Here is a 26,678-nt window from a genome sequence, read left to right as displayed (position 1 = left end):
CATAGCCCCGTGGGCACCCCGTATCTTCGTAGGGCACCGCACGGCCCTAAGGGCACCCCGTGGGTAGCCCACGGCACCCTATAGGCCTATAGGCACTCCGTAGGGACCCCACGGACACCCCACAGCCTAGCAGCACCCTGTGGGGATCCCATAGGGACCCCACGGCACCCTATAGGCACTCCGGAGGGACCCCACAGACACCCCACAGCCCCATGGGTACCCTGTGGGGATCCCATAGCACCCTATAGTCCTATAGGCAGTCTGTAGGGACCCCACAGACACCCCACAGCCCTAACAGCACCCTGTGGGGACCCCATGGCACCCTATAGTCCTATAGGCCCTCAGTAGGGACCCCACAGACACCCCACAGCCCTAACAGCACCCCACAGGGACCCCATAGGGACCCTACAGCACCCTATAGTCCTATAGGCACTCCGGAGGGACCCCACGGACAGCCCACAGCCCTTAAAGCACCCCACAGGGACCCCATGGCACCCTATAGTCCTATAGGCACTCTGTAGGGACCCAATAACCCTATGGGCACCCTGTGGGGACCATATAGAACCACGGACACCCCACAGCTCTGTGGGCATCCCACAGCCCTGTGGGTACCCCGTGAGCACCCCGTAGCTCTGTGGGCCCTGGATGGGCACCCCCTGGACACCCCCAGGGACAGAAACCCCAGACAATACAACTTTTTTTTTTTTTTTTAATATTTCATCAACTTTACAGGGTTACAATTGTCTTAAATATTCTGAAGTTTAAATACAATCTGTATAATAATGTTATTATAAAATGTAAACTTTCAGTGTTTTTATTTTATTTTATCTTTTTTTTAATAATCAAAAGTTTCAATACCTGAATGTTTGCAAAACTGAAATATTTCACCGGGGGCCTGGGTGCGCCCAAGGCCGCCGCTCTCAGAGGTAGAATGTGGTTTTTATTCTTTTTCTTTTTTTTTGTCTTTTGTGGTTTTTTTTCTTTTTCATTTTTTACCTGAGTTAAGATATGCACGCTGGGTAAATGCGTCTGCAGCTGTGTCCGTTCCTTTTTTTCTTTCCAAACCCCAGAGAAACTGATTTAGGCTTTTTTTTTTTCTTTTTTAAATCGATATGCAAAAAGAAAAATAAAGTGGAAGGTAATACGCTCTCAAAAAAAAAAAAAGAAGAGGGGGAGGGAAGAGGAGGGGGGGAATAAAAATAATTAAAAAAAAAACCAACCAACCCAAAACAGTGACTGTACAAATGCAAAAACTCACTAAGAAAATCTAATGCCCACCCTGGGCACGAGAAACACCCCCTGGGATTTCTCCTTGTGGGGAGCTGGGCTGGATCCTAACAGCAGCAGGAGCCGGACGGAGCCCCCCCGGACCCCCCCCCAAGGGATGGGGTTCACGGAGCCACCAAGGGGCATTTCCAGCTCTGGAGAGGGGGGAAAAAAGGCTGGGGGGAAAAAAAAAGGCTGGAAAAACCCCAAATCCCCTGAGATCACCGCTTCCCCAAGCAAAAAAAAGGGGGGGGGGGGCATCCACCAGTGTGGGACACCCCCCCCCAGGCAGCTGGGGAACGGGGGAAAAAAACCCTGTGCTCGAGGTTGAAACCTGAGGAATTGAGATACCGAGTTGTGTGGGGGAGTGGGTTTCGGTATCGGGTCGCGATTGTGTCTCACGCAGATGTGGGCGAATGTTTGGGGGGGGGGGGCGGGCAAAAAAAGGTCTAAAAAATTGCAAAAAATTGAAACCTGGCCAGCTGGAGAGATAACGATGCTTCAAATAAATCCTCGGGGCTGGGGCTGAGGGATGTGCTGGAGGTTCCGAAGGACGTTCAGGACCTCCGGAGCATCCCACAGCCCCCCCAAGCATCCTCATCCTGGATATCAGCTCCTGCATCCCATTGCTAAATTGGGTATTTTATGCCGGTCCCCTCTAGAAACACCCCCCCCCCCATGCATCGCTCGGATCCTGCTCTTCCCAAGCTGCTTATTTTTGGAGGAAAATATGCCAAGTTGGCTTTGCACAGTAGTATTGGGGGGGGAAATAAAGAGTTGCTGGTGCAGCCCAGCTCCTGGCCCCGCTTTCCCCCCCAACCCCATGGGGATGGTGGGTGGGATGCAGGGGGGAGCATCCTGCCTTCGCTGAGCAAATCGGCCCCGCGGTAAAGCCCGGATTGCTGCTGCCGCCGCGGTTTAATGCCAGCCCCCCTCCCTGGCATGGGCTGGGGTTTTGGGGGTGGGGGGGGGGGGCAATGGCTTTCAGCTCAATTTTCTCTGCTGAGAAAATAAAGCAACAGCCTGAAAGCAGCGGGTTCCCCGGGAGGTGCCAGCCAGGCAGGATGGGCAGCAGGACAGGCAGCGGGACTGGCAGCGTGCCCCCTGCCCCCAGCATCCCCAAAGGTGGGCAAAGACCCCCAGCCCCTGCACAGAGACTGGGGAAACTGGAGGCTGGGGCGTGCAGGCAAGCTGCCCGTGCCAGGGGCTGCCAGCTCTGCCCGCTGCCGGCACAGCCTGGCCGGGGTGGGACCCCTGGCCCCGTACAAAGCCCCGGGGTCCCGGGGCGCCCGCGGGGTTCCCAGGGGAAGGAGCAGAGCTGGACCCGACCACCGATGAGAGGAGAGAAGAAAGGAGGTTACGCGGTTTCCAAGCTCCCGTTTCCCTGATGAACGCTAATATATATCATTTGCATGTTAAAGTTCGATTCTTTTCTTTTCTTTTTAGAGAATAAAATAGAAGCTATTTACAACAAAACAATCAAACAACAACCTCTTAAAATCCCATATAGTGAGTGTAGTTCTCAAAATAAAGGGGGAGGGAAAAGGATCTAAATGAATAAAATATCTCCCGATTTCCAATTTTTTTTTTTATCTTTTTTTCATCTTTTTTTCCTTTAGAGAGTGCCGGGGGGTTTCACTAAAGCTCGCGTCGGCAGGCGTCCGTGCGTCTGTCTGGAGGTAACACGAGTTAAAAAATAATAATAATAATAATAATAAATGTACAGTGCAAAGTGTGATGTGAGTGAGGTAAACGGTCCCGGACTGGCGCGGCGCAGCGGGACAGCCGGCGCCTCCGGCAAAACCCCCGGGCTAAAGCTTTTCTGCCTCGCAAAGGAAAACCCAACAACACGAGAACAAGGGCAGAGCCCGGCCAGACCCAGGTGAGACCCCGGTGAGACCCCGGTGAGACCCTGGCCCCCCGCGCCCCGACGGCTGCCGGGCAAGGGCTGGCGGGGTGAGCTCTGCCCCCCCCCCCCCCGCCGCGGCTGCCGGCTCTGGCGAAGGGGAAGGGGCCGGGGGCATTAAGGCGAAGCATTGTTGGAGGTAGAGCTGGGGGGCACGGCCAGGCTGGCCGGGGCCGCGGGGGGGACACTGCCACCGCCGCCGCCGCCACCGCCGCTCCCCACCCCGCTGCCGCCACCAGTGCCGCTGCTCCGGCTGCCGCTGCCGCCGCCGTTGCCTTTGCTGTAGGCAGAGGAGGGGAGCGAGGAGGAGGAGGAAGAGGAGGGAGGAAGGGCCGGGCGTCTGGGCGAACAGCACACCTGGGGAGAGAGCAGGGGGCTGAGCCGGGGTGCGGCACGGCTGTGCCAATGCTGCCTACCCGCACCGCGTCCGCAGCCGAAAACGGGGCGAACGCCAGCAGGAGCGAGGCCAGGTGGTGCGCGGTGGTGGCGGCAGCAGCGGGGGCCGCTGGGGACGGCAGAGGTCAAGCAGCCCCCGGCCCGCGCCGGCGGCGGGCAGAGCCCCTCACCTGTGTAGACGATACCGTTGATCTCAACCGACATGCTGATGCTGTTGGTGCCGTTGCTGCTCAGGCCGGCGGCGGAGTCCTGGCGGTTCTCTGCCGGGGGAGAGCTGGGTTACGGACCCCGCCGGGACCAGCGGCCGCGGCAGCTCTGCCGGGGCGGGGGGCCAGGGCTGGCACTGACCTGGCGAGCGGGTGCCCTGGCTGTTGATGCGGATGCTCATGGGCAGCTGGGCCGTCATGGCCAGGAGGTTCTGCTGCAGCGCCCGCTGCATCAGCCGCTGCTGCTCATCCGTCACCAGCGCCATCTTCTTCTCCGGGGGCTCCCCCGACTCCAGCTTCTCCCGCAGCTGCTCCAGTGCCGCGGCTTGGGCGGCCGCCGCCACCTGCACCGCGGCCGCCTGGGCTGCCACCACGGGGTGGCCGGCCAGCGAGACGGGGAGCCGGCTGGGCATGGAGATGGGGATGGGGGAGTCCTCCTCTGCAGGGGCAGAGCGGGCGGTCAGGGATGCGGGGCACGGGGACAGGTGGGTGCCATCACCCCGGGGTGTCCCCGGCCCTGGCACAATGGCTCAGGGCCCCTCTGCACCTCGTCTCCGTGCCGGGGGCTGCCTGGCACCTCCTGCCCCTCCAAGAGCCAGAGCAGGATGACCGGAGTCAGGGTCCCCGAAACCAGCCCCGGTGTATAGGGTCCGGGTAGGGACGGGAGTGTGACCCCCCTGCCCGCGGCGCCCAGCTCTGCCCCTTTCGGGGCTGCGTCCCCGGTGCCAGGAGGGGGCTCAACCCACAGCCCAGACCCCACGGTGGCCGTTACCTTTCTTGATCTTCTGGACGGGAGCGATGGACCCGCCGTTGGTGGCGGAGGCCAGCCCCAGCGCCGGCACTGGCAGCTTGGGGGAGGAGAGGAGGCCATGGGTGCCGCCGGGCGAGTAGGTGAAGAGGGAGCTGCCGAAGCCCTGCCGGCGGCCCTCCCGCCGGTTGCTGTCGATGGCCGCCTGCAGCTCGTTGGGGTTGCTCAGCCCTCGCTTCTCACATTCGTAGGGGTACAGGTACTTCATGTACCTGCCGGCGGAAAGGGACGGAGATAATGATGATGGTGACGTGGCGGCTGGGCACCCCCTGCCCGTGTGCTGCCCGCTCCCTCCCCACCGTCCCCGTGCCCAGCATCCCACGGAGGGCAGAGGGAGCACGGGCAGCGCCGATCCTGCCGGAGGATTCGCCCCCCCCCGCCGCCCCCAGCCCACCGCGCTGAGCCCCCGCCGCTCACTGGGTGCGCAGGGTGAAGGCAGCGCTGGTGATGGAGGTGGGCAGGTTCAGCCCCTTGGTGATCTCCCGCCACAGCTTCTTGTTGATGACCTCCACCAGGCCGCCCTTCTCCGTCACCAGTGTGTACAGCATGTACAGGTCCAGCACCTGCTTGGCCATGATGGGGATCCGGTTGACGGGGGTCCCTGGGGAGCGGGGGGAGGAGAGAGCGGGTCTGGGCTGCTGCTTTCTCACCCCTGGGCAAAGAGGGGGGGAAGCTGGCGAGACCCCCCGTGAGGCAGCGCAGGGGTCGGGGGGGCTCCTGCTCCTCCCTTCCCTTCCACCATCACTACTTTCCCCCTTGGGACCCCCCCCCCCACCGGTGCCATCTCGCTGAGCATCAGCCCCACGCACAAAGGAAACAGAAACTCGCAGTTTTCAGCCACAGCCCCCAAAATGGGGCTGAGCGCGGTTTCTCAGGCTGAGGTCGGCGGCACCCGGCAACACAAGTTATTTATAACGGCGGCAGCGCTTCCCGGCCGCGAGGGTCCCGCCGAGCCGGGGGCCGCACATACACGGCGGGGGTTCATCCCTCCAGTGACGGGGAAGGGGCTGCAGCGTCTCCTCCCTCCCGGGGGTCTCTGCCCTCCAGGCACCGGTGGGTGAGGGGGCTCAGGGAGGGCCCCGGCAGGACGCAGCCAGCGCCGGGCCAGCAGCTCCCCGGCCCCCCCGCGCACGCACACGTGCTTCCCCCAACGCCTGCCTGACAAAAGGCTGAAGGCAGCGATGCGTCAGCATTTCCAGCGCTGTTTTCCACGCAGGAACCAGACCCTCGACCAGGCGAACGCTTCGTGTTCAGCCCTTTCCACCCTCCCGGCCCCCCCCCCCGCCCCGCGCCCAGCCCCTGCCAGCCCGGGCAGAGCGAGAAGGCAGCAAGGGGCTTCATCCTCTGCAATAACCCGGGAAAAGGACAGTGGGGGGAGGCAAAGCCAGGGGCAACGTGCCCAGGAGGGGCCGGACCCTGTGGGGAAGGGGCCACAGGTCCCGGATGCGATGGGCGCGGGGAGTGGGGCCGGGCAAGGGGGGGCCGCAGGCGCCGGATCCAGCCCAGCAGGTTTGACCCCGCTGTGCAAAGAGGTTAAAAATTAACCAGCAGGCCAGCCGGAGCTGTGACCTCGGGGTTGTAACGAGGGGCGAAGAAATGAGCCCCCGGCCCCGGGAGGGCGTGGGGAGGGAGCTGGGTGGGCGTGCGGGGGGGGGGCTCACCTCGCTTCTGCATGAAGCTGAAGAGGTCATCCAGGAACTCCTTCCTCCTGGGGTCACCGTCCAGCTCGTACAGCTGCGCAACGAGAGAAGACAAACACTCAGAAAAACCCCCTACCCGTGCCCCCCGCCGCCCGGAGAGCCCCGACCTTCCCGAAACTGCATCCGTGGGGCTTGAGCCCACCAGCCTGAGCCGTTCAGCTCGCAGGATGCCAGATGCCCCGGGGGGGTCCCTGCACAGAGCCATGGGGTCAGCTTGGGGCTGACCTGCGCCCGCACCCCGGCAGGAGCCCCGGGACGGCAATGCCATCCCCTACCTGCCCTGCTCGGAGCTCGGCGCCGAAAGACCGGTGCTGAAATTGCAGCGTTGCCCCACGCCTCGCCCGCAGGCCGGAGCGGCTCCCACACTGCAAGTGTCGCGATCGGCCCCCAGCTCCTCCCGGGAACACCGATCCCGGCTATTTTTAGCATCTGCCGTGTGCTCGGCACAGAGTGGAGCAACGCTTCGGCATGATCCATCCTCTGCACCTGCAGTGCCGGAGGGAGCCAGTGCCGGGAGCCAGCGTCAGGAGCCGGCGAGCTTGTGTGCCACGGTGCACACCCATGTGCCACGGTGCACGCTCGTGTGCCACGGTGCACGCTCGTGCCTGCTGCGGTGTGCTGAAAGGGGGTCCCTGGGGGTACAGCCCCAGCAAATGAGGGCCATAACGAGGCAAGGAGGGTGCTGAGCTGTACCCGGTCGCAGGACACCCTCCCGGCTGTGGCATGCCACTGGCTGCCATGCCGCCTGGCAGAGCCTGCTCCCCTCTGCCTGGTGAGGCTGGCACTGAGCGTGGGCTGCCCCGGTGAGGCTTTGTGCCCATCGGACAGTGGCCATGGGGGTGGCCCCCTCTCCTCCTGCTACAGCGTCTCCCCCAAGGCTTCCATGCTGCCCAAGGCACGGCTGCCGGAGCAAACCCGGCGGGATGAACCCCACCACGCCACACCGCGCTACACAGCCGGGACGTGTCTTTCTGAGCCGGGGCAGGCAGACCCGGGGCAAGACTTCTGGCACGGCTGCGCCTCGAGCACCCGTTTCTGCTGGGGCAGCTTTTGTCGGGACCCCACCCCGCGCCCGACAGCCCGGCACATTCCTGCCTGATTTATGGCAGCAGGATCTGCTGGCCTGAGCGTCCCGGCACGCAGGCAGGCACGCCACGCCGGCTCTGCCTCTCCCCGATGCTGGTAGCCGAAGCCCAGCGTGGTTTCTGCCCGGAGGTGATGGCTGGTGGATAATCCTCCCCTGCAGGAGGGGTTTCAGAGCTAGGGCTACGCGGGGCAGGCGCTGCCCGGACGCTGCGGGGATGGATGTCACAGCCCTCACCCCGGCTCCGCCACCCCTGGCCCCTCGATGCTGAGCGGCTCCCGTTTTTCTCAATGACAACTTTGAACAACTGCCAGCGGTGCCGCGGCGGCCGGGAGGGGGGCTATAAATATTACCACGTAACCCACCAGGCACGCACCGCGGGGCCGCCAACCGCACGGCAGCAGATCAGCACATTAACCGGGTCACCGATACCCCGGCTCGTCCCGTGGGCATGCCCGGCATGGCACCCCGGCGGCAGCGGGACCCGCGGGCGGGCAGCCGTCGCCCCGGCTGTGAGCAAGGGGCGCGAGCCCCATCCTCCCACCGCCCCCCAGGGAGGATCCGGATCCCGCGGGGCTGAACAACTCGCCGGCCGGCACCGATCAAAGGGATCAATGGGGCCGCGCGATAAGAGGGGCAGGGCGCTGCAGGAAAGCCATAAACCCCCAGTTTCCCTGGAAACCTCGCAAGGCTCGCCCGGCCCCCAGCAAACCCCAGGGAAGGGGCAGGAGTCGCCGTCACCGCTGGCCGAGACCCCTCAAAGCCCCTCTCCCACCCCAGCACCCTGGCAAGGGGTCCGGTGTGCAGGGGGAGCCCGGAGGGACCACGGCACGGGGGAAGCGGAGCAGTGCCCCCCGGCAGGGCAGGGCTGGGACATGGCACAGGGGGCACCACCGTGGTTTTTCGGGCTGAGCCATGCAGGCTGCTCCCGACCGGCCGAGGGATGTTGGGCTAGCGCCAATCCGGCCTCCCCCGTTTCCTTGAGCGGCTCCGAAAGCCGCATGCAGAGAAAGGGCTTCCCCTGCGCCCGCCGCGGCGGCACGATCCTGAGGGGTGCTGAGCCTCCCGTCCATGGCTCCACCACCCGCAGCACCCCTGCTGCCCTCCATGGTTAACCCCAAGCCTAAACCCCCCCTGCGCCCCGTTAACCCCGCTAATGGGGCGACAGCCCTGCTTACGCAGCAGGAGCTGGGGCAGAAGCTGCAGCCTCCCAGCACCACGGCAGAGATGCTGCACCCCAGCACCGCGGGGACCCCCAACCTGCGGGGCGGCACCAGTGCTGCCGCGGCTCCTGCGTGTCAGACACAGGAGCGGCAGGCAGTGTGCCGGGCAGCCGGGGCGCGCTCAGCCCAGCCGGGGGATTAAATACAAACCTGGGGAGGGAGAATTGCCGTGGTGCAGTGGAGGGGACGGGGGGCTGGAAAACCATTGCCCTCCTGCTTGGGAGAAAGGGAAACGTGAAAAAACAGAAGCGCTGGCAGCATGGGACCATGCCCGCGGCGCTGGCAGGGTTTCGCCCGTCCCCAGGGAGAGCTGGCAGCGGCACTGGCCTCAGCCCCGGCGCCGTCCCTGGGGCCTGGGGTCCCAAATCGCGGCAGGGCGCGAGCATGGCTGGCCAGCACCAACCATGGAGCCGTCCTGGCGCATCGCAAGGGAGTCACGAGCAACCTATTAACCTGCAGAGCTCTAAAAATCGATCAGCCGTTTATGAAAACATTGGTTCATTCAATTTTTATAAAGCCAGCTCTTAAATAAAGCCGCTCTCCCCCAGCTGCAGGTGGGAGCTGCGGCTGCATTTTGGAAGGGAGAAATGCACCGGTTCATTTACTGCCGCGACCCCCCCAGCCATGGGCCCCCCCGGGCTCAGTCCCGAGGGGAACGGACGCGTTTAAGAGGATGAAAGAAAATTAACCGTCAGCTGAGGAAAGCGTGTGCCGGCCGGGTCGCAGGGATTAGCAGCAGCAGGCGGGCGGCTGTCCCGTGTGCCGTCCTTCCACATGCCCCCCCACCGCCCACCGGCCGCGGTGGTCCCACGCCAAACTCCACCGGCTGCGGCCACTCTCCCCCCATCCCCATCCAGGACAAAGCCACGGCGGGTCACCGGGGCCGGCGAGCAGAGGGAGCCCCGTTCCCGCCCAGTGCCCTCAAGGCCCTGCTGGCACACCCAGCCGCAGCTGCCGGGCAAAGGACGTTTCGCAAACCGCCGCTCGTGGTTACCAGCGCGATTTCGACAGCTCCACCACGCTCCGCTGCTGCTTGCTGGCTGCTGCCACCCCGGAGCAGGGAGAGGGGCTCAGGCCGGCCAGGGTTCCCCTGTGCCGGGCGCTTCCCCAGCTGCACCCCCAAAGGCCCCCCCCCCCAGACCCTCGTCTGGCTCTGCCGCCGCCGGCAGAACCGCCTGGCGCGAGGGCAGCTTCCCAGGGAGCTTGGCCAGCAGTGCCGCGAGGCGAGGACGTGCCCCGCCGTGGCCGGGACGTGCCCTGCCTGCACCGCGGCGGGTGCCGTGTGACCGAGCGGCATCCGCCGAGCTGCCCCCGTCCCCCCTCGCTGCCCGGGCACAGGCAGAGACGTGGAAGGGGGCAGAGACGAGCGACTTCCAGCAGCCCCTCGCAGGATTTCCTTGCATTGACAGCATCCCGGCTCTGCCGAGACACCTCGCTGGCAGCCCGCAGCACTCCTGTGCTGCCGAGGACGCAGCAGAGGAGCTGCGCGCCCCACAAACACCGAGAGGCAGCGCGGGCATCATAGGAAAGCTTAGATATCGGGTCTCAAAATAAAAATTGAGGAACAGAAACATGTTCTGGTTTCAGCAGCGTGCGAAACTGAGCGCGCAGCCGGGCTCGGCGCAGACCGGCTGCCGCTGGCACCACCAGACCGAAATCAGCAGGTGCTGATCCCTGGCCGGTGCCGGTGCCCTGCCTGCGGCGCTCGAGCACGGCTTCTGCTCGGCGCAAAGCATGGTTCCTCGTTGGGGAAGCGCGGGCGGAGGCGGCGAGGCTCAGTGCAAAGGTAACGCCAGCCGCCGGGCAGCGAGCCGCGGGGAGAGGCCGCCCTGCCGCCGCTGAGTCAATAGATTTACATTTCGTAATTAGGGAGGCCGCAGGGAGGTGGAAACGACTTAATCTGTAACGCAGCTGCCCCAAGAATATCCTCTTACCCTGGGGAGGCCGCCCGGCCGTGCCGCCCTGCTGATGGGTCCCCACGGCGAGAGCGTTGTGCCAGGGTATGCCGCAGCACGGCCGACCCCAGCCCGGCCGGGGGGATAGGAGATGCCGCCCACCACCCCGAGAGCCCCCCGGGCTGGGGGATCCAGCCCCGCACACCCAATGCTCCCAGTGCTCACCCAGCACAGGGCAAACACCCGGCGCTGCCAGCACGGCTGGCTCTGTGCCACGGTGCCCGACCCACCTCGCCGCCGGTGCAGCCCCCATCGGCCCCAGCCCTCTGTCCTTGCGGCCGGCTGAGGACAAGGTGCCAGATGGCCGTTGCCAGCAGATACATAATTAAGTGGAGGAGGAATTAGGAAGGTGGTGAGCGGGTGGCACTGACCCCGCACCCCAGCGCCCCGGCAGGATGCCGGCCCGGCGTTTGGTGTGGATGACCGGATTAACGTTTCAAACCAGATTACGGGAAAATCCCAACCCGTTGGCTTTCAAAGGGCTGGCGAGGAGGCGGCCCCTCGGCAATGCCAGGAATGCAGGAGAGAGCCCTCGGCACGGGAGCGGTGCGTGCCGGGGGTCTGCTGGGAGGCACCAAGATAACCGCTCCCCTGCTAACAGCCCCCCCAGACTGCGGGCAAGGAGGGCAATTAAAGCACAGAGGGGAAGCGCCATTTAATGAGGCTCCAAGAGCGCAGCCCCGGTAATGCGGGGGCTTATGCCTGAGTCACGCGAGTCCTTCCATCGGCAGGAGCCTCCATGCCCGCCCCGTCAGGCGTCACAGGGACCCCCCGACCAGAGAGCAGGGGTCTGCAGAAGCTGATGCCGCAGAGTAGCCTGTGTCCCAGTGTCCCGAGCCAGCATCCCACACCCGAGCTAAAAACAACCCCCCCCACCAGCTTGGTTCCGGGTTTTGAAGCCTCGGGGATTAATTTTCAAGTTTCTTTTCCATCGCCAGGAAGTCTCAACACTCTCGGCTTTCCTCCCTTCTCTTCAAAACCGGTTTGGGACGTGCACGCCGTGAGCCGGGCTGGGGGGCAGACCCCCAAGGACCACTGTAGCAGAGACAGGGGTGCTGGTAGCAGCCCCTCCAGCGGGGCCGACCACCTTCCAGGGGCTAAAAAAGCCTGAATTTCTGTATTTGGGGAAAAAATACAACAAAGGCAGCTGCAGGGGAGAGCCCATCCCGGTGAGGCACCCACGGCAGGTACCAGGGCAAACGTCCTCTCTGATTGACTCCAGCCCGGGCGGCGTGATGGGGTGGGGGGGCTCCTTCTCTCTCTCTTTTCTTCCTTCCTTCCTCCAAGCGGCCCCCGGGGACGCGTCCCTTTGTCCCGCTGACAGCCAAGGGGCGACGCCGGGAGGCGGGGGGAGAGACTGAGCACGCTAACGAGTTATTTAATGAAGAATAAACACGCGGGCTGTGTTTCCCGTCCTGCTCCCGGCCGGCGCGTACGGCTCCACGGCCCCTGGCATGCCAGGGCACCGGTCCCGCGCCGATCGCACGCCAGGACCCGCAGTTGGGGCCAGAGGGGGCACTTATTCAGAAAAAGAAAGTAATTTGTAAAAACTAGAGTGAAGGGCTGGTGACGAGCCCTGAAATGAAGTGTTTCGGGTGATGCTGGTGAGGTGGTTTCCCATAAGATGGTGGCTGAGTCAGGGCTGGGGGTGCCCGAGGCCATGCAGCCCCTTCTCCAGGCACGGCTGTCGCAGTGAGCGAGGGGCAGCACCGGCACGGCCCCCCCGAGCATGGGGGTATCGGGTTTGCTGGGGCCGATCCCTCCCAGTGAAGGGCAAAGGGAGAGCCCAGCATCGGCGCAGATCCCACTGCAGATAAAGCGCTCGGCTTAGGGACGGGTCACCTCTCTGTCCCCATCCTTAATCCCCTGCGAGCCCCCCAAAGCACAGCCCCCTCCCTTGGGAAGGGGCTGCCAGGGCGCTGGGACGTGCGCCCCTTCCCCAAAATCCCCAGGGGCGGCCCCCCCACCACTTCTCTCGTCAGCTCCGAGGCCGGCCGGGAGCGGGACGGCGCTGCCGGGAGCCTCGCCCGTGCGGGACGGAGCCGGCTCCTGCCGCCGGCGGCCGAGTCCACTGACCGGCCTGGCGGGATTCCTGCCGCCTGAGCATGGCCGGGGCCGCCCGGGGCGGGGGGCCGCTTCCGTGGGGGCAGCCGGGGAGGGGGCTGGGGAGCGCTGGGCTCTCGCCGCCACGCTTCCGTCGGTACTATTGTTCCTGCCGGTTCCCAGCATTGTCCCCTCTGCGGGTTGGCCCCACTCGGGCTGGGATACAGCCCCACCGCAGGTGCCTCTCCCCACCGGTGTCCCCTCCTCGGGCTGGGGGTTGTGGGACTCGGCGGGCGGCAGATCCATCGGCGCTGCTGCGGCACAGGGATAAGCCCGCTCCCGATCCCCAGCCATTGTCCCAAAGGGCTGGGGATTCCCACACCACCCGGGCTTCCCCCAGCAACCGCAACCACCCCCCCAAGTGATGCTGTGGCCGCATCCTGGCCACGGACCCGTGGGAGCCACCCCAACAGACGTGGGGAAGGGGACGGGGACGAGCAGGAACCCATAGCACCATGGGCAGCATCCCATCCCAAACTGAGCCCCCCCCCGGTGGGAGGGGGGTCCCGCGCAGCCCCTGTGCCTGGCCCTGCCGCCTCCCTGGCCGGGCTGGGGGGAGCAGCCGTACAGGCGACCCTGAGGGACGCGGGCCGGTGTCAGCGCCAACACGGCGGGTGTCACCGTGCCGCGGAGGGGGACGTTGAATGGGCGAATTAGTCGCCATTTAACCTCCCTGACCCCCCATTGTCCGTGCGCCGTCGGCCGCCCTCCCCGCCACACTGCGGGGCCGCTCCTGCCCGGCCAGCCGGCAGCCGCCAGGATGCTCCGCGTGGATCTATGTCCACGCACTGGAGCCGTCCCGGTGCAGTGTGCCGCCAGGCCCGGACTGACGCCAGCTCCCAGGACGGCTGCGCTGTTGCTGTTTCTCCCCTTCTCGCAGAGAAGGAAGCGAATCCTGCTGCAGTTGCATTTCAGACGACGGTTTCAGTGGGACCTGCTGGGGTGGCAGCGTGCCGGGCTCAGGCTAAAATAAAAACCGGTTCAGTGTCTGAACGCCAACGCATGGCACAGGCTGCCAAGAGGTCACCGCCGAGTGGCGGTGGGGTGGGGGAGCTGCTGCTCCCCACTGAGCCGGGAGCTGCCGGCCGGGCAGGCGGATGGGAGCCAGCCCGGCAGCAGTGGCTCTCCTGGCCCTCACCGCGTGCGTGCCGGTGCATGCCCTTGACACATGCTCGCTATCGCACTGGACCTTGTGCAAATATTAATTCAGTGGAGTCAGGCAGTGTTGAGAAAGCTCGTCCCAGGGAGTAGCACCCAGGGCCTGGCTCGCACACCGCTGGCGCAGCTCCCCGCCGCCGCCATGGCAGACCCCGGGTGGTCGGCCGAGCTGGAGCCACACGGCACGAATCTGGGGAAACCATGGCCAGAGCAGCAAAGCTCTTCCTTATGGAAAAGCAGTGCAAATCCTTGGGGCACCGAGCGAGCTCCCGCCTCGGGCTGTCCCTCCCCGTGTGCCCCCAGACCTCCGCGGGGTGAAGCCCCACAGGGCCAGCAGGTCGAGACCCCGGGGTGAGGACCCGACCTGGGTGCGGGGGCAGCCGTGCGGGCAGGAGCGGCGGCTGCGTTGGCCCTTGCAGGCAAGCTGGGGTTTAAATTCCACCATATGTAAATGATCGTCTTAGAAAGGGGATCGCTGTAAGCCAGAGCAGATGAGTCACCCGGGGCTTCCACCGCCCGGCCGGGGATTTGTCTAATTGCAAATCTGTTCCTGAAATGCGAGGTCCCACACCTCCGTCCATCCGCGGGACAGCCGCTCTGCCAACCTCACCAGCACTTCCCGCTGCGGTGGGGGTCCCGGGGGGGTCCCGCCAGACCCGCACGCCCCGGCCCTGCCCGCGGGAGCTGGAAGAGGTCCAGCGGCCACAGATGGTTTTGACAGGCAGCCAGCTGTGGGCCGTCAGCCCTGGGAACCATCACCAGAGAGCTGCTCCGGCAGCACCGAAACCTCGCTGCTTCCTCGCGCCACTGGCGACCCGCAGAGAGGAGGGGAGCGGCGGGGGGCACTGCCACAGCACTGGAGCGATGCCAGCTCCGGCAAAGTTGCTGCCCGATCCCATCCCACTGTGGCACCGGAGCAGGCGGTAGCACGTTGCAGGTGTTTGAGTCTCCGAAAGCCCGGTGCCGCTGCCTGAGCCGGGGCTGTGCGGCGGCCGTGGGCAGAGGGGTGCGTGGGCAGGTGGGGAAACCGAGGCAGGAGGTTAAGCCTTTTGCTGAAGGGATTTAGGGCCGGCGCCTGCCTGCGTGCTCCTGGCTGCCATCTGTACCAGGGAGAGACCCCTGAGCTGGCTGCTGGGGGGGGGACAGGGATGCCCTTTCCCAAAGAGCCATCACCACAGCAGGGACAGGGACACCCCCTCCCCGCGATACGTGTGGGGAGCTGGGACCCCTCCCCGGGGAGGAGAACCCCAGCTGCTGAGCAGCCCCAGCGCAGGGCGGATTATCGTGAGCTCCATCCAGAGCCGGGACCCAGGCACAGGCAGATTAAGTGACCGACTAGAAGGGTCAAGGAGCGGGTCAGGAGCCGAGCTGGGAGCTGCGCCCCGAGCCCCCAATCCGGCTGCCCCAGGGCGCTCAGAGCCCGGTGAGCGGTCAAGCGCAGGCAGGTGCACCATCAGGGACGTGCCGAGGGAAGAGCGGGGGGGTCCCCCCCGTCCCCGAACCATCACCCGCCCCGGCCCCCGATTGCGGCACCTCCGGCCAGGCCCCAGGACCGGCTGCCATTTCTCCTGCGGTTTGGGCCAGAAATAGGGGGATGGAGCAACGCTGCGCCCTTGCCCAACCGCTCCACTGCCGGGCGGCTGTTTGCTTTGCTGACAAAGGACCTGCTCTCGTCTCTGCTCGTTTTTTTTTGTTTTTTTTTTCTTCTTTTAAATAAATCCTCGTTCCTGTTAGTTCAGCTGTGCTGGAGCTGGGAGGCGGCTGCCTCCTCTGCAGCCCTTGAATCAGCTCAGGGGGCTGGGGCTCTGGGGGGCCTGGGGCTCTGGAGGGGACACTAGCGGGCAATGCCCAGGCTGGGGTGAGCTGACCCAGCTCCCGAGTCGAGGGGTGCCAGGGGGGACAGTCCACCTGGCAGCAAACAAAATTAGCTGCGCAAAGGTGCTAGCTGGGCACCCGGAGCAGGAGGGACCTGTCCCATGTCCCCCACTTTGTTAATTATCCCAGGTCTCGTTGGGAGAAACGGCTTCACATGGTGCCCGGACAGCAGGACCGGCACCCCGCGGGCTGCACGGGCACCCAGGCGTCAGGCTGGGGGAGGCACTCGGCGGCTAAGCCGCTCTCGCCGAGAAGTCCCTGACCCCTGGCCAGGGATCTGGCGGGATTACGGCTCCGGGAATGCTCCCTGAGCACTGTGAGCCGATTACCAGGCTGGATCCCTGGCCAGGAGCACCTTTCAGCAAGCTGGACGGTGGTGCGGGGCGAGATGGGCAATGGCTGCACCGGGTTCACGGGGGAGGACGCGGCCCTTCTCCCTGGAGGGGTCCACCTGCAACTGAACCACAGCTCCCGGTGCCCTGTCCCGCTCCGGTCCCCTCCTCGCCCCCGTTATCTGCCACCAGCCGGGCCAGGCGCCGCAATCACCTCCTCCCGGCACAGAATCGCCCGGCCGGGGGGGGCCCCAGGGCGCTGGCCTTTATCTGTGCCCCTGCCACGCCGCAGCACCCGTCAGAGCTGAACCGCCTTTGGGGTGGGGGGACGGTGGCCCCCGGCCGGGCGACGACACTCGGGTGCCCCTTTCCCCGCGCAGGGGCCCCTTCGCCCTCCCCGGGGGCGGCTCATCCGCTCGGCTGGCTAATGCAATAAAGCTCTAATCAATATTTTAAAGAAAGTAAATGGGCCCTCGTTAAGAGGCTGCAGGGCTCCCGCTCCTGGCCCTGCTCCCCCGGCCAGCTTCGGGCTTTTTAAAGGAAAATAATCCACGGGAGAAAGGGGTTCAGGGCCCCGTGCCGGGGGCTCTGCTGCCTGCGGGGGCAGAGGGGATCCCCCACACCTTAAGTGGAGCCCGGGGTTTCTGCACAGGGCTCCAAGCCGTGGGGCTTCGGAGGAGAAATGGGCTTTTCCTTGGCTCCTCCAGCTCCTCCCGCAGCTCCCCCAGGAAAATCCCAGCTTCATCTTTCTGGCAACCGCCGCGGCCCTGCCCCGTGCGTGGCCCTGGCTGGTCCCCAGGCCTGGGATCAGGCAGGGTAGGGGGGGGGGGGGGGGTCCAGTTTCGCCCCCGCTGTGCCGCCTGCCGAGGTTGCAGAGTTGCTTTCGGTTTATTATTTTTTTTTTCCCCAACCGTTGCACTTTGAAACACCATATCTCGGGGGAGCACTGCTCGGCGCAAGATAAGGGCTGAGGTTTTCGCCCCCCACATGGCCACCGGTGCGGTTCAGACGTCCCCACTTGGGGCAGCTTAAGAAACCTCTCACCCCCACAAAAGCACCAGAACCTTGCCGGCACCCCACCACTGGCACAGCTGCCCCCCAGCACCGCGTCAGCTTTAGCCTCCGATGCTTCCTGCAAACGGCAGCAGAGACGGAGGGTTAAACATCAGCCTGCAGCACCCCAAAAGGGACACCCCAAAGGGGGCCCAGTGGCTGCTGCAGCCGGGGGGAGCACCGGGAGATGGATCCCCCCTCAGCTGCCCTCCCGCGGGACACGGCGCCGGGGTGCATGTGCCCGAGGGAGCGCAGGCAGCCGCTGCCTGTCGCAGGCAGCAGAGGAAACTCCAAAAGGGGCAGAAGCAGGAAACTCCAGACTCGTGGGCTGCTGACGCACCCAGGGCTCACGCTCCCGGTATTAGTAGGGTGCAGTAATAGCGGTACCGAAACAGAAAGGTCAGGAGGGGGGCTCTCTGCAGGGCAGCAGCAGAACCCCCCCCCACACACTCGCCGGGGCTAGGGCGCGGACATCAAAGCAGGTTTTTCCCCGACAGCCCCACGACAGCAGGAGCTCACCAGCCAGGCATTACGCAGCAGTTTGTGGCGGCACGCAGCAGCGCCGGATTTTTGGCCGGGGTTGGCTGAGCCACTCGTGCTCCAGCGGCTTGTCAAAGCGCGGCTCCCCCCGCGAGCATCGCCCTCCAGAGCGACGGCACGATGGCAAACGCCCGTGGTACGAGCCCCAGCTCCCAGCCGTGGTGCCCTGGTGGGTGGGTGCCAGGGCTCACACCCAGCCCCCCAGCTACCCACAAGCAGCTGAGACCCCCGTGGCCGAGCCCAGCTCCAGGCCGGCAGCCCGGACACGCCAGCTTTGCCCCAGCCCCCCGGGGACCCGTCGTGCCTTTTGGGGTGAGGTTAGAGATGATCCCAAACCCAAACAAGAGCGAACTCGGCCCTCAGCCCGGCATGGCGGCAGCATGGGGCAATGTCCCGCCGGACCCCTCCACCCCTGTGCCGCCGCCGGCGCGGCTATAACAGGCGCAAGATCAAAACGAAAGCGAGCCTGCCCTCACCGCCGGCCAGCCAAGGAGGACACGGCAGCCATTCCCCATGGAGAGCTTCCTCCCGCCCCAAAACCGCCCCTGTCCCCCCTCTCTGAGGAGCCATTGCGCCCTCGGCAGCCGCTGCCCCCCAAGCCCCCCACCGTGCCGGGGGCTCCTTTGTTCTGCTGCCCGCGCAGGCAGCGCCCCGGGTCAGCCGCTGAGCTGACCTCTGCCTGCGCGGTAGCCGTCCCCGGGGACGGGGAGGTGCCACGCGCCGGCTCCCTAACCTCCCTAACCTCCATAACTCTTCCTCGCGCCCTCCCCTTCCTCCCCCCTTGAACTGGGCCCCCTCCTCCTCGCGGCCCCCCGCAGCTCAACCCAGCCGAGCCCCCGGTTTGCAGGAATCTGTCCCAGATGGGTCAATAAAACCCCGCGGTGGAGGACGGGGACAGCCCCCCGGCAGGCATGGGGCACGGGGACTCGGACGGCAGCACTGCCCAGTCAGGACTGCGTCCTCGAGCACAGAGACCGCTGGACCGGGGATGCCGGGGGACCGACACCAGGCTGGGCCATTCACCAGCACCAGCACATCCAGAACTGAACCCGAACCGCAGCCACAGGGAGACCCAGAGAGCCCCGGAGGCAGCGGGGGCTGGACCACCAGCCCTGCGCTGCCTGGGGGGGCCCCAAGCCCGCTTGGAGGCAGGGAGAAAGAAATCAGTCACCCGCCTCCCCCAAACCAAGCACACGCAGCCACAGCTCGGCCCCAGAAAGTGCCGGGGGGCCCGGCTCAGCCGACACACGCAGGAGGCTGCACGCTCCCCGCAAGCTTGTGGGAGAGCAGAGGAGCTCCCAGTGCCGAGCGGCGAGGAGCTCCTTTGCAAAAAAAAGAGGAACCCTGAAATACCTCCTTCCTCAAGCGGTGTTTCTCCACCGTGGTGGGAAGGCACAGCACCGGCACGGCCACACACACGTCCCCACCGGCTCTCCCACACTGGGGGACCTGGCCGTGGTGCACCAGCACCCCGGTGCTGCCGGGGTTTCCCCTAACGCGCCTCTACCCCGGCAAAGGGGCGGCAGCGGCGGGAGCAGGGGCAGGGGTAAAGCATCCCCTGCCAAGCAGCGCCGGGGCCACGGCGGCCGCCCCACGCCGGCACTCGCTGTTTACATTCCTGCTGCTCCTTCCCAGGCTGCGCCGGCCCGGCTGCGCCAGCTGGGCTGGGGCTGGGGCTGGAGCGCTCGGCGGCACGCGCTGGAGGGCGGCCAGGAGGAGCTCCCGGCCAGCGCCGCGCCGAGCAACCCCCTGGCCCGGGTCCAGCGGCCGCGATCCAAGCGCCGGCGCGCTGGCGGGCTGACGTGCCGGGGAAAGCCTCTCCTGGCCGGGCGCTTCGTCTCCTCTCCTCCGCCCACGGCGCAGCGGCAACAGCCGCTTTCCTCCCCTCTCCGGCTGCTTCCGCGATTAACCACCGTGCCGGGCTCTCCCTGCCGACCCCGGGAAGCTTTCCACTGGGAAGCAAAAGGGACGGAGAGGGGGGCTCAGCCCCTTTTGCCGGCAAGAGATGGGGAGGGGGCAAAGGATGCGCTGGGACTCGGGCTGGTGTCCCTAAGTGCTGTGGCTGCGGCAGGGGAGCCGGCAGAGTCTACGCCGTGGTCCATGGTACATCTACAGACCACTGTACCAGCGCGGCATGGTGCAGGCACTGCCGACTACCCAGCCCCAGATTTTCCCGTTGGATCCTGAGGGCTGGGAGCGATTGCCGAGTACCCGGAGCTGGCGCACGTGTCCGGTACGGCACCAAAACGGTGACAAACAGGAAGATCACGGCTGCGGTATCGAAAAAGCCTTTTCACAGATATGAGATCACGTCCCCGGCCCCTCGCTCCCCGATGGCAGGAAGCACAAAAGAGAGAAACCACAAGAAGAGGAGGTGGCGTGGGTGCAGCGGCACAAGGGATGTGCGGGGCAGAAGCATCCCTCCTTCCCCGCAGCCGGGCAGGAGCGCGCCAGGGAGGGCAGCCGCATGTTCCGCGCTTGCTTGCGCTTTCTCTGCCAGCCCCATCATAAAGCTGCCCGCATCCAAATGTGCCGGCAGATCCTGGCAGTCCCTTCCCCCTTTTGGGAAGGATGCGACAGCCCCTGCCCCAAAGGGGCAGGGGCAGGGGCCGTCACATCCCTCCCGAAAGGCCACTGTGCCCCGGCCGCTCCATCTGGGTCCCATCTGCTGCTGTTAGCTCCCGTCCCTTCCCCCAGCCCTAAACTCAGATGTATTTAAACACACACATCAAAGGAGCTGGGCAGCCCCCGGGGAGCTCCGGCTTGCAGCACATTTCCTTCTATTAGCCGAAAGCGGGGTGCAGTGAGCTCCAGCGCCGGGAGAGAGCGGGAGCGTGCCTGCCTCCTGCCAGCCCGGCTCAGCCAGCCCGGGGAAGGCAGCAGAGGGGGCAGCCGGGGTGCTTTCACCCCGGTTTCACGCTTCAGTGGCATTTCGGCAGTGGCAGGGAGGCAGCTCTGCCCCCAAACATGGACGGGGTCAGAGCTGTCCCACCAGGCATCACGCCTGCGGTGATGGGAAGCAAGCCAGGTCCCAACAGAAAACAGCTTGGAGGGTGGGGAAGAGGAAACCAAAGAGTCCCTTCAGATTTGCAAGTTTGGGGTGGTTTTTTTTCCATCATTTTCATCAAGAATTCTCCCAGGTCCCTGTGGCGAACCCCATCACACCACCCACCTGCGCCGGGGCCAGGCCACGGTGCCAACTGGGACACAGGATCCCACTGGAGCCACCAACCAAAGTGACAGGGGAGGGGGTGAGGCTGAGCCCAAGCACTAAAACCCCAGAGAAATCCCACGCTTTCTTAGCGGCAATGACGGCAGCTCGATACGAGAAGAACGCTGCCGGAGGCGGCACCGCCAGAGGCGTCTCACCGCGGCGAGGACGCAGGGACGCGCGGCAGAGCCGAGGAGCAGGGGAGGGACGGGCACGGGACAGGGGGGGCGGCACACACGTCTCGGCGGGCACCTACTTGCTTGAACTGCTCCTCGTAGGTCCAGTCGCCGTGGTCGGGTGCCGGCGGCGGGGGCTGCGCGTGGCCCAGTCCGGAGGGGAGCCGCTCCTGCCCACCCGGCAGCCGCTGAGGCTCGCCCCGGTAGTGCTGGGGTGCCGGGGGTTTGCGGAGCAGCAGGGATCCCGCGCCCGCTCGCACTGCCTCTGCCGAGCTGAGCCCTTCCTCTCCCATGTCTTCCTCTTCCTCATAGTCTTCCTCTTCCTCCTCCTCCTCCTCCTCTTCCTCTTCCTCCTCCTCCTCGCCCAGGTCCTCTTCAAAGTCATCTTCATCCCACTTGCCCTTCCTAGAGCAGGGGGAGAGCAGAGATTTGCTCCTGCACTAGGTGGGGGTCTGCCCCCCCCGATCTGATCCCTATCCCCTGCAGGATGCTCTCCTGCGGTGGCCCAGCTCTCCTCCTGCCCCACAGGCCAGATCCCATCCCTCCAGGTGGGAAAACCTTTTAACGAACCCCCCACACCTCTAGGCACCCTCTCCCTGTTCCTGAGCAGCACCCGGCGCTGCATGGGCAGAGCACCGAGCCTGCCCGCCCCACAGGAGCCCCACCAGCCATGGGGCTGGGACCACCCACCCGGCACATGGGGAACCCAGCAAAGCCCCGGTGCACCCCCGTCGGCGGGTGGCAGCCCCACAGGGCACCACCGGCCGTTGGCATCCCAAGACAGCAGCTCCAACAGCGAGCAGGGCTCTGCCAGATGGCTCCCAGCCTGTTCCCTGCCCCGGCAAGGACGTGGGCTGGGAGGAGGCAGCCGCGAGGGCCCTGCATAATTTAAAGCCAGACCAGGATCCTCTGTCACAGCCCCACGCGGCTCCCTGCGCAGAGACGAAACGTCGCCCCACGCCAGCCCAGCACGAGGAATCACGGCTGCCGAGCCGAGCTGCTGCTCTCAGCAACTCCCGCTCCGGGACGTCCCGACGGTGCTAACCCGCCTCCCTGCCCCGAGCTGCGCAAACCCTGCCGCTCGGCACAGCCTCCACCGCCGCTCCCAAGCCCCAAAGGGAAGCCTGCGACCCCGACCAGCTGTGCCAAAACCTGCCGGGGCCGGACCACGTCCCTGCCTCTTCCCCGAACCCATAAGAGCTGGTAGTCTGGGCTAGCGTATACTCACAGATCCTCCTCCTCCTCCTCAGAGCCCATCTCCTGCTGGTACCCGCCATCCTCCTCCTCCTCCTCCTCGCCGCGCTCCTCCTCCTCCTCCTCAGAGGCCTGGCTCTCGTCTGACAGCCCCGGGCTGGACGAGTGGCTGAGGCCGGCGGCCGCTGCCCGCATGGCAGCCAGGGCGGCCATCTGCGCCCGCTGGATGTGCGCGCTCTCGGGCTCCGCTCCTTCCTCCGAGGGTGCTGGGGCCGGATCCTGGCCGCGGCCCCGGGCCGGGGTGCTGGCGGGGGTCTGCCCAGGGGCCGGCGGGGGCTGCGCCGGGGGCGGCGTGGAGCGCTGCTGCTGCTCCTGCTGCCGCGCTTCCAGCGCCTGCTGCAGCCGCGCGCGCTGCTGCCGCTGCAGGTTCTCCATCACCGCCTGCAGCTTCATGGCTCTGCCGGCAGGCGGGGGGTCCCCGGGGGGGCGGGGGGCGATGCACCCGGGGGGCAACGCCCGGGAGGCGCGGGGGGCAGCGCCCGGCAGGCTGCCGCGCTCCAGCGGGGCTGGAGGCCAAGGCTGGGCAGCGCCGGGGGGGGACAGCCCTGCGAGGGGGCTGCCAGGGCCCGGGGGGGGCGGCGAGGGCAGCGGAGGGTCCGCAGCGCCGTCGGGGTGTCGGGGCAGGAATCGCCGCCGCCGGGTCAGGGCAGAAGGACGTGCCCCCCGACCCCCGTCAGTCTTGGCCCAACGTCTCCTTCGCTCGAGGGCTCCGGTGGGAGCCGCGGGCAGGGGGCCGCTGGTCAGGATCAGGGTGCTGCTGCCGTCGGCGAACGTGTCCCGGGCAGGTGCCGAAACCTCCGCAGGCTCAACGGGCAGCGGCTGCAGCCCGGCGCATTGCCCCCTCCCTCGCCGACCAGGCACCTTCCGGGGGGCGGCAGTCTCGGGGTCAACGTGGCGTCCCCCCGCTCGGGGCCAGGCGTCCCTAGTCCTCGGCCGGCTCAGCTTCTGGCAGGCGTTGGCGCAAACCTGCTGGGAGAAGCGGAGGAGAGGGTCAGTGGAGCTGCGGCAAGAGCTGATGAGCAGGAAGGAGTTAAAGACAGCGCAGGAGCCTCATTAATCTCGAGCTAATGAGATAGGGAGGCCGGGCCCTGCTGCTGGAGGGGGAAGGGGCCTGCCGGACCCGATAGCCCGGCCTGGCCCTGCAGGCAGCGGATACCGGGATACCAGCACCCGCAGATAAGAGACCCACAGGGAGGGCACTGGGAGAGACACCCGGTGCGTCCCCCACGGGGGACAGGGCACGTCCCCACCCGGGGACACCAGAGACGTAGGCAAGGGGAGTGCCGGGTTCCTTGTGATGGTAGGAGCAGGCAGCCGCCAGGCCAGCGCCGGGGCGCGAGTGGCACCGGGGTCCACACCGCACGGCAGAGGGGCCCCTCGCCCAACGGGGTCCCCAGGTGTGGAGGGGACCCGCGTGTCCCCAGCACTCCGGGGCAGCCTCCTGCGGGACTGGCAGGCAGAGCCTCGCTCCTCGAAACGCTGGCAAACAGGCTCTGCCGGCCGCCCCCGCGAGCCCCCACGCTTCTCCCCTTCCCCAGGGGCTGCAGATCCTCTGGGGAGATGTGGGGCCGCGAGCAGCTCAACTCTGCTTCACCCCGCCGGCAAGCACCGGAGAAACCGGCACATTATGGCCAGGCCCCACAACACCCTCACCGCCCCGGCACACCGGCCTGGATCCCCCCCCGGCGGCACCGAGCTCCCCCCCCCCGAGGCCCAGTGCAACCAGCAGCCGGCCCCCAGACAGACAGGGCTCCACCAGCAACAACTTCGGCGTGACCTTGCCTGCGCCGAAGTCAGGGAGGGAGCTCGCCGCGCCACCGCCACGGTAGTGCCACGTACAGGCAATCACCCCGTTTCTGCTGCCCGCGGGCCGGTGGAGCGCACACACCACGGGGCCCTCAAAGGGACCGAGCCGGGGCCGGATCCAGGGCCGGCTGTGGACGTGGGCAGCCCCCGCCGCGGGGGCAGGACAGCTGGCAGCACGCGGGAGCCGGCAGCTACGGCACGATCCCGCGAATTCTGGAAAGGGGAACCCGTTTCCATCACGGGCCGGTGCCGCTGCCGATTGGGCGGCCGGGTCGGAGCCGCTTCCCCCGCGCCTCGCTGCGGCGGCGGCCGCATCCGCTCACAGCCCTGCCGCGCTCAGCTCGCGCTACGAACGTGCCGTCACCGCGACGGCCACGGGCTGCTGGCTGCGCCTCAGCCGCCGCTGCTGCCTCCGAGGGGAGCCAGCGCCGGGGCGGCAGGAGCTGGTCAGCCACTTGAGCACCGCTCAGCCTCTGCCCGTGCCTCAGTTCCCCCTCCTCTAACCCAGCCATCTCCATCTTGCCTGCGCGGAGGGGAGGTGTTGGGACCCTCCCCTCTCTGCACAGGCAGGGCTGCCCACATGGGGCTGCCCCGGAGCAGCAGCCACTCGCCGGCCATGGCCGCGCTCCCCGGCACGCAGACGTCCTGCGCCACGTCTGAACTCCGTCCCCCGCGCCTGCGAGAGCCACGAGCAAAACCGGAGCGAGACTCGTCCCAGGCACGTGCTCCTCCGGCCCCGTGCCGCCGCGGCTCTGCCTTGCCACAAGTTGCCAAATTACTCAGTGCCAGCACCGGCGGTGCCGGGAGCTGGGAACAGAGCTGCCTCCTCAAGCACCCTGGGCCGTGGCCGTGCCGGGACCACGCTGCGACGTCCCCGTGGAGAACTGAAGCCCAAGCGCCAGCTGGAGCCTGCTGGCATGGCCAAGCGAGAGCCAGGGGACTGTGGCACCCTGGCCTGGCGGCCACGGTGACCTTGAGCCGTGCCCCTTTGTCCCTCCCGGCCGCGGGGGCTCGGTGCCTCCCCGCCGTGCGGGCGGCGCGCGGGGGATTTCGGGCGGCGGCAGTGGCAGCACCCGCGTCCCGTGGGGCAGGTGCTTGAGAGCGACAGCGGCTACGCCGGGCTAAAAATACGCGGCGGCGGGCGGGTGTGTGATGGACGGACGGGGCCTTTGTGCCACCGACACTGGGCCTGGCCACGGCCAGACACCCCTGCCCGCTGTCCCCGGACCCCCGGGCGGGCACACGCCGCTGCATGGGAGGGGGCTCCGAGGGCAGCGCCGAGGTTGAAGTGAGGAGGAGGAGGAGGAGGACGGAGAGCCCGAGACCGGTGGGTGCCCGTCCCTGGGGACAGACAGGACTGGGGGGGGCTGTGGGAGGGAGCCCCGGGGCGGGCTGGGGGCTCATCCCCAGGGCTGAGCCCGGCCCCGGCCCCGCTCCCGGCGGCACGTGGCACCGGCTGTGCCTCGCCCGGCGTCGGGGCCGGCGGCCCCCGGGGCTCGGGGCGGGGGGGGGGGGGGGGCAGACCCGCGAACCGGGGGAGAACGGCCGCCCCCAGCACAGAGGAACGAGGCCCGACTTGGGCCAGCAGCTCCCACCCGGCCCCGGCCCCGGCCCCGCGCGGAGCCCGGCCCCGGCCCCCTCCTCCGGCCGGAGCCGCGGGAGGCCGCGGGCCCGGGGCTGCCCCGGGCGGGGGCACAGGGCGGCGGCCCCGTCCCGTCACCCCGCTGGAGGCCGCCGGGCGGGGCGGGGGGCTCTAACCGGCCGGGACAGTAACGCCCGCAGGGGACGGAGGGGCCGGGCCGGGCGCGGGGGCGTGCCGGCCGGGCCGGGAGCGGCCGCGGCGGCGGGGGGAAGCCCCGGCCCCGCGCGGGGGAAGCGACCGGTAACCGGCCGCGGGGGGAGGGGGCGCCCCGGTCCCGCCCAGCAACCGGCCGCGGGAGTCCCAACCCGCCCGGGGGACGCGGCCGGTACCCGGTCTCGGTCCCGCCCAGCCCCCTCCCGAGCGCAGGGAGGAGGGGGGAAGAACGCGACCCCCGGTAACGGCCGCGGGAGCGGGGGAGGGAGGGGGAGAGTCCCGGTAACGGCCACGGGGCCGGTGTGGCGGCGCGTCCCCGCTTACCCGGTGGAGGCCGTGCGCCGCGAAGCCGCATAGCAGCCGCGGCCGCCCGGGGCTCGGGCTGCGGCGGGGCCGGGGTGCGCTCGGTGCCCGCACGGCGGCTGCTCTCCCCGCGGGCGGGCGGCGGGGGGCCCGGCGCCGCCCCGCCCCTTCTTCCCATTGGCTCACCGCACCCTCCCCGCCCAGCACCGGCCCCACCCCGCGTCGCCACTGGTCCGTCGCGCCCGCCGCGCCCCGCCCCGCCCCTCCATTGGCCCGCCGCCGCCGCCGCATGCAAATGAAGCGCACGGCGGGGGCCGCGGGGCCGGCCGGGAGCGCAGCCGCAGCGCCGCCTCGCGGCCGGGCGGGGGAACGCCGGCCCGCAGGGCGCGGCCCCTTTAAGAGCCCCGCGGCGGCGGCGCGGGGGGGGGATTTAAAGGGGCCGCGACCCGGGGCTCGGCGGTTGCCGGAGCCCCGGTACCGGGGGCTTTTCCACCCACCCCACCCTCCCCCGTAACCCCGCCTCCCTTG

At 67.2% G+C, this 26,678-nt stretch overlaps 1 protein-coding gene across 1 annotated transcript; it reads right to left on the bottom strand.

Moving 5' to 3' along the window:
* Positions 1 to 995: 995 nt before the first annotated feature.
* On the bottom strand, positions 996 to 26,299 carry ARID3A (AT-rich interaction domain 3A). Its single transcript, XM_030033704.2, has 9 exons — positions 26,172 to 26,299; positions 22,221 to 23,212; positions 21,073 to 21,397; positions 6,244 to 6,316; positions 5,000 to 5,183; positions 4,547 to 4,794; positions 3,917 to 4,213; positions 3,739 to 3,828; positions 996 to 3,529 (listed from the first exon to the last, which is right to left on the bottom strand). Exons 2-9 carry the CDS (start codon positions 22,637 to 22,639, stop codon positions 3,078 to 3,080), a joined length of 2,088 nt encoding a protein of 695 aa, XP_029889564.1. The 5' UTR covers positions 22,640 to 23,212; positions 26,172 to 26,299; the 3' UTR covers positions 996 to 3,077.
* Between the last annotated feature and the right edge of the window lie 379 nt (positions 26,300 to 26,678).

Source organism: Aquila chrysaetos, chromosome 12 (genome assembly GCF_900496995.4).
Source record: "Aquila chrysaetos chrysaetos chromosome 12, bAquChr1.4, whole genome shotgun sequence".
Classification (NCBI taxonomy): Eukaryota; Metazoa; Chordata; class Aves; order Accipitriformes; family Accipitridae; genus Aquila; species Aquila chrysaetos.
This window is presented reverse-complemented; position numbering and strand designations above follow the sequence as displayed.